General features: G+C 39.9%; 1 protein-coding gene across 8 annotated transcripts in view; it reads left to right on the top strand.

Annotated features, from left to right (window-relative positions):
• DST (dystonin) overlaps positions 1-12,968 on the top strand; it is a gene marked incomplete at its 5' end in the record, with an annotated part of 395,725 nt that overhangs the window by 356,076 nt on the left and 26,681 nt on the right. For 7 of the 8 annotated variants that reach the window (XM_082663420.1, XM_082663421.1, XM_082663422.1 and 4 more), the window contains 8 exons: positions 287-484; positions 830-958; positions 3,574-3,744; positions 4,587-4,742; positions 4,946-5,152; positions 8,212-8,331; positions 10,991-11,160; positions 12,695-12,854. In XM_082663420.1, the coding sequence (XP_082519546.1) occupies positions 287-484; positions 830-958; positions 3,574-3,744; positions 4,587-4,742; positions 4,946-5,152; positions 8,212-8,331; positions 10,991-11,160; positions 12,695-12,854 (1,311 nt within the window). Of the gene's footprint in view, positions 1-286; positions 485-829; positions 959-3,573; positions 3,745-4,586; positions 4,743-4,945; positions 5,153-7,781; positions 7,835-8,211; positions 8,336-10,990; positions 11,161-12,694; positions 12,855-12,968 lie in introns of those variants that run through there. The other variant, XM_082663425.1, reaches the window with a different exon arrangement.

Genomic DNA, 12,968 nt, shown 5'->3' with positions numbered 1-12,968 from the left:
TACTTAATGTCATCAGTTTCAAAACTCTTCTAGTGGGTAGAACTAGCTATGTTCTCAACATAATCATTTCAGGGAATGTTGGTAGATTGAAGAGATACCCAATAAAGCTGCAAAGTTAAGGGAAAGGAAGTTCTCCATTTTAAAAAGTTCATTAGTACTAAAATTCTATGTATATGTTGTAGCTTCAGAACGTTTCATAACCAGGAAATAAAAGAATTGCATTAGAAGCGATGCTAGCATGTTACAAACTAGCGAACATATTAAGTGTTAATCTGAATATTTTCAGGTGCTCCAAAATGATGTATTAGCCCATCAGTCCACCGTGGAAGCCGTGAAGAAAGCAGGAAATGATCTAATCGAATCAAGTGCCGGAGAAGAAGTCAGCAACCTTCAGAACAAGCTAGAGGTTTTGAATCAACGCTGGCAAAATGTTTTGGAAAAAACAGAACAAAGGAAGCAGCAGCTGGATGGTGCCTTGCGCCAGGTGAATGAGAGAATAAATCCTGAAACTTTTTGGTGCCTTCAAGACCAAGATGACATGGCATTTCTTTTATTGGTTTTCACACCCCTGTTTAGTTTTTATACTTCAAGGAGAAGAGTAAAAACAAGTGGGATAAAGGACAGAGCTGAGAAGAACACAGCTCTCCAGTTCTTAGCATGATAGTTTTATTGCTGGTTCTCCTGCTGAAGAAAAGCAAGTGGTCCAGAGGCCCCTGCCCTTGTTCAAAATGCATGGAGAGGCTTAGCAGGCTGGGATTGTTTAAGCTTCATTTTTGGCTTCAAAGTGACCATATCTGGGGTCCAAACTTGAACCTCTCTCTCACTCCAGGCTAAAGGGTTCCACGGCGAAATCGAGGATTTGCAACAGTGGCTGACCGACACAGAGCGCCATCTGTTAGCATCCAAGCCTCTGGGAGGTTTACCGGAAACAGCCAGGGAACAGCTTAATGCCCACATGGTAACTATATTATTTCCTACAGCTCTAGCCTCAGATTAAGAGACTGACTATTTTGTGTAGGCCCTGGTGATAAACAAACTGTGGGAGAAGGTTTAAGGATATCCAGTTTTGCAGCAGAAATCTCTATATATAAGTGCTAGAAACACTGTTGATTAAATTTTTAAAGTCAGAACCTATTCTTTATTTTAAAGTTTAGTGTGTCAGTGTATGAAAAGAGGTTTTAGCAGTCTAGGCAATTTTTAGAAGCAGACCTTCCCCCATAAAATGATAAACTTGTATGGATAGTAATATAACATTGGGTAAATTATAAACTGTGGCTCCTTGAGTGGAAAGAAAAATCCCTAAAGGAATCAAAATGGACTTAACAATTACTGCTGTGAGCATGAGATTCCCACCCAGTTTCATGGAAGGCTGGAAAATATGCTCTTGTTCTGTGAAAATGAAGTTACATATTTGCTCCTTTTAATGGTGATGGGGCCGTATCTTCAACCTCACACCCACCAGGTTTGGATAAGAGGAGGCTTCTGTTTAATTGTCTGACCCGGAGCATCACATCATGCCTGTGGTCTGTTCCCGCCCAGAGTCTGTAGCGCTGTCAACTCTCAAAGATAAGGAGGAAAAATAATGAAACTTGAGACTCTGGCTTTCTTTCCTAGAAGTATGGGCTGAGAAATTAAATTTAGACTACATTTGACCTATTGACATTTCCTATTCGTGTCCCATCATAATTTAGCTCTAGAAGTTCTAAGAGAAAACAGTCTTTTTCAAATGTTGAATGCTTCTTAGGAAATAAAAGTAGAAGTACTTAGGGATTTGGCAAAAGAAATGGGCCATTGTACGTGAAAGTCTGTACTCTTTAGTCATGCCTAGTGTTGTTGTAAGATCTTACTAATAAAACTGCACTTGTTGGGAATAATTTTGAATTTGATGATTTGGAGAGGAAGTGACCATCTTGTAGGTGGAGTGAAGAAATACAACAAAAGTAACATCTTATTCATTTCACAATTGCCATGAGCAGTTAAAATGAATCCTATTAATCCTATAGAGAATTTCCTAGAATCTCTATTCCTTCTTTTAGAAAATCATTGTGTATGTGGTTTTCTTGTTGTTAATATGTTGTTTTCTTGGTGCTACAAGGGACCCATTTGTTCACTGAAAAAGTAATTGACTAATTAACTCGGGAGCACTTGCCTTTTCCATAAAATCTGGCTGTCTTCCAGATACCTCCTTACTTTCCTAGAAGTACTTGCATAGCTATTACAGTCCATTAAGTATAAGTTTAATGAATTCTTGAACAAACATGCATGAGATGGTTCTCTAATAAACAAATATTTTTAAATGGTAATTTAGAAGAGTATAAGTAAAAAGTTGGAAAGCAAAGAGCTTATCTTTAGAATATTTTATTTTAGAAAAATATTACTTATCAGCATATTTGGTTTGGGTAGGATGTTTGCTGATATCATTTGCCAGATTATAGAATTCCATGATTTAAGAAATTCTAAAGAGTTACTGATACTTGTAATACTGTTTTAGTCATGTTTTTTTGATTTGGTTCTGTTAGACATGAAGGAAACTAGAAAACTTGGAGTATTACTGTTTCCTGAGATTTAGCTGTATTTAGAAGCTTTGCTTTGATTAAAAGCTTTCAGTGGGTGATATTGTAAATATGTTGAGAGAGGGATTTTTTTAAGGTTTAAGAAATTACAAAGTTTTGAGGCAATAAAAATATTCTAGAATTAGTAGTGATGGTTGCACAGTCTTATGAAAATACTAAAAACACTGAATTCTAGACTTTAAAATGCTGATTTTTATGGATTATATCTCAATTTTAAAAATTAAAAAGTTGGAAGTATTAGATAGTATGTAATTTTTCAGTGGGAGCTATGATTTGACTCACATTGTAATTGAATCAATGGAATAGAACTGGTCTTACTTTTGACGTGAGTGTAACTGGTGTTTCATTTATCTTAAATTCTAAATTTGTTTAAGCAGTATTTTTATACTCTCTATAGAAGATACACACTGCATTCTAGTTGAAAGCTTTAAAAATGTTATAACTGAGAAGAATATTCATAGGACCACAAGTTTGGCTACTGTGATTCCAAAGTCTGTGTCATCAACTTAAATGTCTTACCGTACTGGGTCTTCACCTTCTATCCACTGTGTGTCTTCTGAGCATAGAATTAAATTATACCAAAAAACCAATATTACAGTTGTTGTATTGTGTTCCGAGGAGAGACTTAGAGAACCCATTTTACAGAGAAGGAAATCGAGGCTCAGGGAAGTTACGTTACTCGCCCAAGGTCACAGAGCTGATTGGTTACTGTACATTGAAACCTTTCTTGATAACATTTAACATTACTGCTTCACGTGTGGGGTGGATTGATAACAATAGCACCATTTCTAAGACTTCTTGGTAGGCAGAGTGTGGCTATAGGTTTAGTTGTTCTTTCAGTATAGTGGAAAGTTTGAATGTGTCAGGGTTATTCTGTGTGCTGGACGGTGTTGAGTATATAATAAGGGGCTTGGGATTGATGACATGGAAAAAGAGCTCTGAGATTTTGTTCTCTTAAAAATGATATGACTTGCGGGGCGGGGGGGATATCTCCATTTAGGAAATCTGTGCTGCCTTTGATGTTAAAGAAGAAACATATAAGAGTCTGATGCAGAAAGGCCAGCAGATGCTTGCAAGATGCCCCAAATCTGCAGAGACAAATATTGACCAAGACATAAATAACTTGAAAGAAAAATGGGAATCAGTGGAAACCAAGCTCAATGAAAGGAAAGTATGTGCCTTGATGAATATCATAGAATGAATGTTTTCATTGTTTCATTTCATGGGTCTTACCTTATCTCCGAGTAGAATTGTCAGTGGAACATCTAATGATTCATGTTTAAATTTTCTTTGTATACATTTGGACATTTCATGGGCTCAGCTGAAAATAGTATTCTGTCTTAACGCAGGAGAACACAGTTGAAGAAATCTATTCAGACATAGATAAAGGTATATCATAGGTCAAGTGTTAACTAGGTATAGTTTAACTCTGTGAACCAGTGGAATTCTGGGTGGTTAAGTAATTCTAATCACACTTATTAAGCAAAAGGCAGGCTGTATGTCTGGCGGGAGTGAGGAGGGAGGGAGACCAAGAAAGTGAGATGATTGTACATATAATAAGCACTTACATAACAAAAATCCATGAGGGAGAATTAAAAATCTTGCTATTTAATGCTATAAAAATGATAGGCTAGGAATACTAGATTATATGCCCTTGCTGACAGAGCATAATGTATATATATTTCATAGTATTTTGACCTCCAAAATGAATTGTATGCATGTCAAATTTTCTTTTTCTAGATTCTATTTAGTAATTCTCTGGTTAATTGTCCCCAAACCACAGTTTTAGTGTATATTAAAATTGTTTTAGCTGCAGTGAGATGCTTCTCACTAAACTTGAAGGGGCTTGGTTAGCCAGTATTCAAAAACTGTTTGGGGGATATAGACTATGCATAAATAAAGTATGGATGGGGAGGAAATCTGCCAGAGAGTGGTTAAACTTGCTGGGGCGGGGAAGGTGGGGAGGCGGGAAACCTTGAATACCATGAAATACTAAATAATCTGTCTTTTCAGGTTAAACTGGAAGAGGCCCTCACCTTGGCAATGGAATTCCACAGTTCCCTCCAGGACTTCATCAACTGGCTCACCCAGGCGGAGCAGACCCTAAACATGGCTTCCAGGCCAAGCCTTATCTTGGACACCGTCTTATTTCAAATTGATGAACACAAGGTAAGCTGCATCCCGGATGGACAGCACTCCCTTCTCAGACCTTTTTAGACATCAGGCTGTTTTAATGGCAAAAGCATAAATTTGGTAGTTTGAACACTTTTCTTTTGTCCTTTGAAACCAGCTTATGATCCTGGAAGTATTTTCAAGATAGATCCATTTTTCCTTTGTTTCTGATTGTACCCACCTCCCTTTTTTTGGGAAAGGTCTTTGCCAATGAAGTAAATTCTCACCGGGAGCAGATCATAGAGCTGGACAAAACTGGAACCCACCTGAAGTATTTCAGTCAGAAACAAGATGTCGTTCTCATTAAGAATCTGCTTATCAGTGTACAGAGCCGCTGGGAGAAAGTGGTCCAGCGCTTAGTAGAAAGAGGAAGATCTTTGGACGATGCAAGGAAGAGGGCCAAGCAGGTAAACCTTTATAAAGATCCTCTGAACTTGGCAATGAATCAGGTCTATGTTATGTTATTAAATACACGTTATGTTATTAAAGTGCTTTTATGGCAGGCTGTGCTTTGTGTAACGATCATGGCGTGAAGCCAAGGTGTTTATTTCCTAAAAAGGCCATGGCCTCAGTTTGGACGATGACGTCACTTTCTGACCTGGCAGCAACTCCAGGCCCTGGGGACCAGCCTTGGAAAGACTGATCATATCTTGATATCACAGATGGACCGTTATCATTGGGGCCCAAAAAAGGGCTCCACAGTTTTGTTGTTGGGTTGGTTGGTTTTCCTTGGCCTTTCAACCTCCACTCTCATACTTAGAGTGAGGCATTCTGCTTTTTTATATTGCTACTTGTGTTTAGTTCCAAAACCAGACTTTCTCATGTGTAGCCCCCAGACAGCTTTCTGAAGGCATACTCTGGGCCTGAGCTGGTTGTTTCTCTTCACCTCTCCAAATCCATACACTTGTTGGCAGGGCTTCCTTTCTTCTCTAATATTTGGATACAGCTTCATCCCACCTTTAAATTAACTGTTTGAATCTTGGGGGGCTGCTTTTTTTAATCTAGAGAATCTCACATGGAACTTTCCTTCCTTCCTTCCTTCATCTGTTACTCATATTCTGTTCTAGAGTAAACACAGAGAAGTGCAGTTATGCATCTCTGTACTCCAGGGAAGAGGAAGATGCACCCACCTTGCTTGGCATATATCTTTGATTTTTACTAGGAACTTCATGTAATAATACTGAGGGTGAATTTTATAATGACTCTTTCTGCCCCATTCCATTGCATTTGTCCAGCATTGGTGTTGGGCGCAGTCATTTGGGGAGCTAGGCTCGGCTGGGTGATGCAGAGGATGACCTGGGAGTCCAGTGTTTCAGCATTTAAAGCTGTCCAGCATAAAATGTTTAAAGGCTGGCGAAATGACACATTGCCCTGTGATTGGATTACAGGCCACATGTCTCTTTTTGAGGGGGAGGTATGTTATGTCCCATGTAATAAACGAGTCTCTAGAATAGAATCGGTCTCGGATGTTTTTTTAAGACAGTCCTCATGCCAAGCCTGATGTTTTTCTTGCCGTGTGTGCAGCCCTGTCGTCTGTAGTGGAGGCATTTTGAGTTATGAACATCTGATTTACTCAAGTCTCATGGATACCAGTAGCCAGTCGGCCACCCTCTTCCTCCTTTCTCTATCGAGTCAATTTTATTTTCTCAGTCTGTTGAATTGAATTGATAAGGATTCTCCACTGTTCTCGGTGCAAAAGGATGGCATTTCTTCTATTTGTACGGCTTCTAAATAGTTTTGAGAGCAGGACCAGCCTCAGAACCTGTGCATTTGTACCATTGTACTTACCATCCAGTTGTTATAAGCTGTACTGTCTGTAGAAAGACAAGCTGACAGGGACTTCCCTGGCGGTCCAGGGGTCAGGACTCTGTGCTTCCACTGCAGGGGGCACGGGTTCGATCCCTGGTCAGGGAACTAAGATCCTGCATGCCAAAAAAAAAGACAAGCTGGCATCACTAGCTGTTTATTTATTTGTTCTAATACCTCAGGTTTTGGCTCAGATCTTGGCTGTAGTTCTCTGACTTGGGCAATTTATGTGCCTATTCTGGCCTCCCTGTTTTCATGTCTAAGTTGATTAGATTTGTGGGAGGGACGTGTAGGGAGAGCAGGTCTCTAACAAGACAGTCTCCAGTGGACCCTTGCAGCTTTGTGATTCTGTGCTCTCACTGTGCTTAGTATCAAATGTCTTTTTGTTATTTCACTATTAATGTTCTTTGATATAAAACAGTTTTTATTTTGATTACTTAGGTTTTTGTCATGTATCTGTTCCCTTTAATTCCTTGGAAGAAATAATTTATAACTAATTTTCTAGTTTGGTATCCAAAAATAGTACCTACTATTTCTTTATGATAAGCAGAAAAGAGACCACAGCTGAAATCAAGTATATATAGCACCGGAATAGTTCAAGGCTTTAGACGCGAAAGATAATTGTTTTGTTAGAACTCGAGTATTGTGGGTGCTCTTAAGTATAAAACCAGTATGTGAGGCTCAGGCATTGATGTGAGGATTTGTATAGCAGCAAGAAAGATGTTGAACTGTCTTTGCATTAAATAGGAACGTAATGCCCTCTTTTTGTTAAAGTAAATTTACAAACTTTATCCTTTCCCTTCTCCCTTTTTGTACCTCTTTCTTAGCATAAGAATTAAACACCACCTTAGAAGTAAATCCAGATCTGTCAAGAGACAACAGTGGAAGCTTACATTATTATTTTTTTAGTTTTATTGACGTATAGTTGATTTACAATGTTGTGTTTAATTTCTGCTGTACAGCAAAGCGATTCAGTTATACATCTATCTATTCTTTTTCATGTTTTTTTCCACTATGGTTTATCCCAGGATATTGAATATAGGTCCCTGTGCTATATAGTAAGACCCTGTTATTTATGCATCCTATATATACTAGTTCGCATCTGTTAATCCCAAACTCCCACTCCATCCCTCCCCCACGCTCCCTCCCCCTTGGCAACCACAAGTCTGTTCTCTATGTCTGTGAGTCTGTTTCTGTTTTGTAGATAAGTTCATTTGTGTTGTATTTTAGATTCCAATCAGAACAGCAGACAGAAAACCAAATGAAAAAAAATGAAAAGCAATGTAAGAGACCTATGGGATAATACAAAGCATGCCAGTCTACGCTTACATTATTTATTAAACAAAAGAAAGGGTGGGACGTTCTGCCTGATGCTCCCTAACTGCTTCTAGGCTCACTTCTATTTTTGTTAAAGCTGACATGTTTGAATGAGTTATAACAAAGTGACCACGGGGCATGACCACAAAAGCTGAGCGTCAACAAGACATTTTGTAATCTGCTGATGAAAATATTCTTTCTTGTTCTTCTTCAGGGAGAATTTTGAATGTATAATTGTTAACATTTTCATTAATATCAATTTCTGTTTAGAAATGTACTAGATTTCAAATCTAGTGAGTATGCCTGAAAGTTTTCTGGACAAAGATGTGAATTTCTTTTACAGTTCCATGAAGCTTGGAGTAAGCTTATGGAGTGGCTGGAAGAGTCAGAGAAGTCTTTGGATTCTGAACTGGAAATTGCCAACGACCCAGACAAAATCAAAGCACAACTGGCACAGCATAAGGTGGGTCTGCAGTTAAGAAAAGCACATTGTATCGTTGTATATCTCAGGGTCACTTTTAAATTCCTACCTGATTGTGTATTTATTCACCACTGGAGAAAAAGGCTGTCCAACGTGGACCTGTATTAAATTTAAAACCAATTGCCCTTTACATTGGTCAAGTGCTCATTCCATTATGATTCCAGGGTTAATTGTTAAAAGAAAACTCACTGAATTAAAACTGGAAGTCTTCCGCAGTCTAAAACACATAAAGGACTTCTAGAGGCCGAACATTGGCACTTCGGTTTATCACAACTGCCTTGTCTTGTAATTTCTTTCATAGACCAAATGCCATGCAGAACATAATTATGTACTAAAAGGAACGTAGATTTTGCCATATATATTCCTACATACAGTGCAGTGGGGAAAATTGGTTGCCACTTCCTAAATTGGTATTACTGTGTATGTGTGTGAAATTCCACCCCTCCCCTCAAAGACACATAGTCACTGGCTTCCTTGTGTAGACAAGAAGATATGGAGACACTGTGTTTTATATTTTCTGCCTTTTATATTCCTACCACATGCCATTCAAAGAACATCCCTCCCCCCATCCTCCCCAACTCTCTTGAATTTGGGTCTTTCTGTTATTCTGTTTGTAAAGTGATCATCGGCCCTCAGGGTGAGGATGTGGGTAAAAGGAGACCGTCCCTGCAAACCATTTTACAATCTTAGGCATCTACATATAAATCATTGCTTGAAACATGATAGCTTTTAAAATGCTGGAAAAGATTGAATGATATAAGTTTTATCATCATCAGAACATTCTAGCCCTCGTGTTCATCCAGGCTGGTTGCTTCCGTCAGTGGGCCTGACCAGCTGCAGGGGTCAGGATCCTAGGATGATGGGGGAACATGCTGAGGTCCTTTCTTTGGCTGGATGAGGGCTTACGAGTGGCTTGTCCTGATGGCCCCTCTGCCTGGGAGCTGCCCCATCTAGCACTGGCAGCCCAGAGATGGTGACCAGCACCCTTTCCCGTCCCCTCCTTCTCAGAATAGAATGCCTTATGTGAACTTGAGCATAGACATTGTGTTACATAGTCTGATGAAAGCATACGGCATATTTAAAGTAGAGAATCCTGGAAATAAGAATGTGTGAAGAACCCTATTAGATTTCTTTTTCCTAGTGAGACCTGTCACCAGTCACCATTTCTCTGAGATAACAGGGTACGTTAAGCCTATCTTAAAAGAAGTCTTTTCTGTTCATCGTTTGGATACTTTTTGTCTTTAAAAAGTTTGACTCTATCCTGTATTCAGCTGTAACATTTGTTTTGTATAAGAAAATCTGTGTCGATACCATGATTCTAAAGCTAGCGTTCTGTTTCGAAAAACGTGAAAAACATAATAATTACAGAAAACAGACTACAGAAATAGTGACATATTGTGATGGGATTTATTGCCAAAAAATTCCCAAATGTAGTTGCCTCCTATTATAAAAGATATATATAGTGTGGTATTAGTGAAACACTTCAAGTGTGTAACATTTTTAAGGCAATACAATTTATTAGGTAATTGTAACCTCGAGGTTATTTTGGGAAATTACATTTGCATAGCGTTTTACTGCCTGGGGTGATTCTGATGTGCTACCAGGATTGAGAATCTCCATGTTTGTGTTTCCTTGATATTTTATGAGCTTTTAAGCTGCCCATGAAGTTGACCTTTTTTCTTCTCATCACTGAGATTATGTATTCAATAGCAGTTGTCTTACTCTTTCTATTAAATGTTTACAAACACCCACAAAATGCAAGATGATGCTAAGGGTCCTACAGAGATAATACCCCTGCTCTATGAAAGCTTATAATTGAGTTATATAGAAAGATTACAATTCATCCCTCCCCCACATGCGTATATACACACACAGACATGAAGGGTTCACTAACACTGTAAAAGCTGAAAAATACAGGTGTCATATTAGCCATGTAGCTGTTTGGTAGTGGAAAGTCATCTATAGACCTTCCGAGACTTGGGTAGGGCGTTGTGGATGTGAGGAGGGACGTGGCCTCCCCAGGTATGCCTAGAATGAGTGGGTCCAAACACAGAACCAAAGCTATGGTTCTTTTCCCCTTATGCTGGCTCACAGATAAAATACATGTAACATTACAGTGAGAATCCAAAATGTGTGACAGAAAATCTTTTTGACAATAAAAAACAACTGTAGTAAGTTTATACATTACTGGGTCATTCTGTGTCCAGACTGGACCCATACTTACTCATAGAGTATTAGCTACATTTTCCTCTCTGGGCTCGTGGGTCTCTCAGTAGTTTATTAGCAATTCCACTTTACCATAACTATTTATACTGTTTGTAGTTTATGTCTACAAGAGATTCAGGATTTGTTTTGCTTTGAAATTGGTTTTTTTTTTGATACTACTAGGTGCTCTTAATAATAATAGGTGCTTGATAATAGTAGGTGCTTAGCTTCTGCCAAAAGTTAATCCTTCCATTTGAAAGTTTAAAGGTTCTTCTCTACCCTGGTGTGTTCCCTGTTGAGTACGCACTACACCATGTGACTTGATGATGGCTGATGTCTCCATTTATTTAAGAGGAATGCCTTTTTCACTGTCTCTTACCTATTTGTGTATCAATCCCAAGTAGAAATGCATGCTGCTCTCTTGTTGGATGTACAGGAGTTTCAGAAATCCCTCGGAGCCAAGCATTCTGTCTACGACACCACCAACAGAACTGGGCGTTCTCTGAAGGAGAAGACCTCCCTGGCTGACGACAACCTGAAGCTGGATGACATGCTGAGTGAGCTCAGAGACAAGTGGGACACGATCTGTGGGAAGTCGGTGGAGAGGTGAGATGCGCCTGACAGCCGCTCACTCACCTTGCTGGACCCCTGGCAGCTGTCACGGTCCTGGCGCTCTGCAGGCAGGGTTTGGAACCTTGAATACACACCTCCTTTGCCTGGAGAATGTCGGCTCATCCTCGATGCCCCGCACACACAGTGCCTCCCCCAGAGGCTTTGCTGTTCAGTATTATTTACGTTTAAGTGCCCGGTTCATTCAAAAATGACATCCTTCTCCAAGCCTCCCCGCATCTCACATGCGACTACAGTGCCTGCCTTCGGACTGGTCCCCAGGTCTGCCATGGTCCTCCTCAGTCCCGTTTCCACATCACCAGTAGGCCTGTCTTCTTAAAGTATAAGTGGGATCTTGTCACCCCCCCTTCCCCCCCAACCCCGCTTCATACCCTTTAGGGACTAACTCTTGGATGTGGATTAGGATACAGGCCCCGTCACTGTGGCGAGCAGGGTCCTACCAGCCTGACCCCACCCACCCCTTCCCAGTCTCCCTCCTCCTCACTACACTTCAACCATGAAGACCCAAAATGTTAAAAAAATGTTAAAGTAGCTAAGAAAGTTAAAACAGTAGTTGAAGAGTTCACATATCTTATACATGTTTCCAAATTTTTCATTGATCCTTAGTCTCATTACTTTTGTCAGTATCCAAATTGAATAGAATATCATATTCCATTCTAGGGAACTTCATAATAAGTTTTTAGTGTTAGTCTTTTTTGTTGTTGTTGTTGTTGTTTTGCGGTACACGGGCCTCTCACTGTTGTGGCCTCTCCCGTTGCGGAGCACAGGCTCCGGACGCGCAGGCTCAGCGGCCATGGCTCACGGGCCCAGCCGTTCCACGGCATGTGGGATCTTCCTGGACCGGGACACAAACCCATGTCCCCTGCATCGGCAGGCGGACTTTCAACCACTGCACCACCAGGGAAGCCCTAGTGTTAGTTTTTCAGAATCAATAAAATCTTCTCTCAGAAGGTTACATACTTTTTACAGTGTCCTATAAATGATTTCACGACAATTCATATGGCATTCTTGAAAAGATAGAAAGTCACAGTGATGAACAGATCCATGAGTGGCAGGTGTCCGCCGTGGAGGCAGACTGTGACCAGGAAGAGCCAGCCTGAGGGAGATCTGGGGTTGATAGACTGTTCTGGGTCTTGACTATGGTGATGTTACATGAACATATACATGTTTTAAAATCCATAGAACTGTACACCCCAAAGGTCAAACTTACTGCATGATACTTTAAAACACAATTTAATTGAAAAGGCATATTTTTATGACGAAACTAAAGGGCCCGTGAGGTGGTGATGAGGGAATTTTCCTGGAACAGGTGCCATGGATTTAAGCAATGAAAAGAAAATTGGAGAGAAGTTTGTTATTTTCTAAGGAAAGCAGAGAAACAGCAGTGAGTCCAAATATACTGCTTTTCCTCTTGAGGTCTGCTTAGCCTTCGTGGATGTTTTTTAGATGTTTGGATATAGAGGGCAGCTTTTTTGTTGCTCAGATTGATTTTTCCCATTTTTTCCCCTAGACAAAACAAATTGGAAGAAGCCCTCTTATTTTCTGGGCAATTCACAGACGCCCTGCAGGCCCTCATTGACTGGCTGTACAGGGTTGAGCCCCAGCTGGCTGAGGACCAGCCTGTCCACGGAGACATCGATCTAGTGATGAATCTGATCGATAATCACAAGGTATTGTTATCTGGGACATTTTATTTTATCTTGCTTGATTATTCTGAATGTAGAGGGAACTGTAACCACTTAATTTAGCTTTGTAAAAATCTACAGAGTATCTGTCATGCTACA

The sequence above is a fragment of the Grampus griseus genome (assembly GCF_964374135.1).
Source record: "Grampus griseus genome assembly, chromosome: 10".
NCBI lineage: Eukaryota > Metazoa > Chordata > Mammalia > Artiodactyla > Delphinidae > Grampus > Grampus griseus.
Note: the sequence above shows the minus strand (reverse complement) of the source record. Positions and strands in the feature narration are given on the sequence as shown.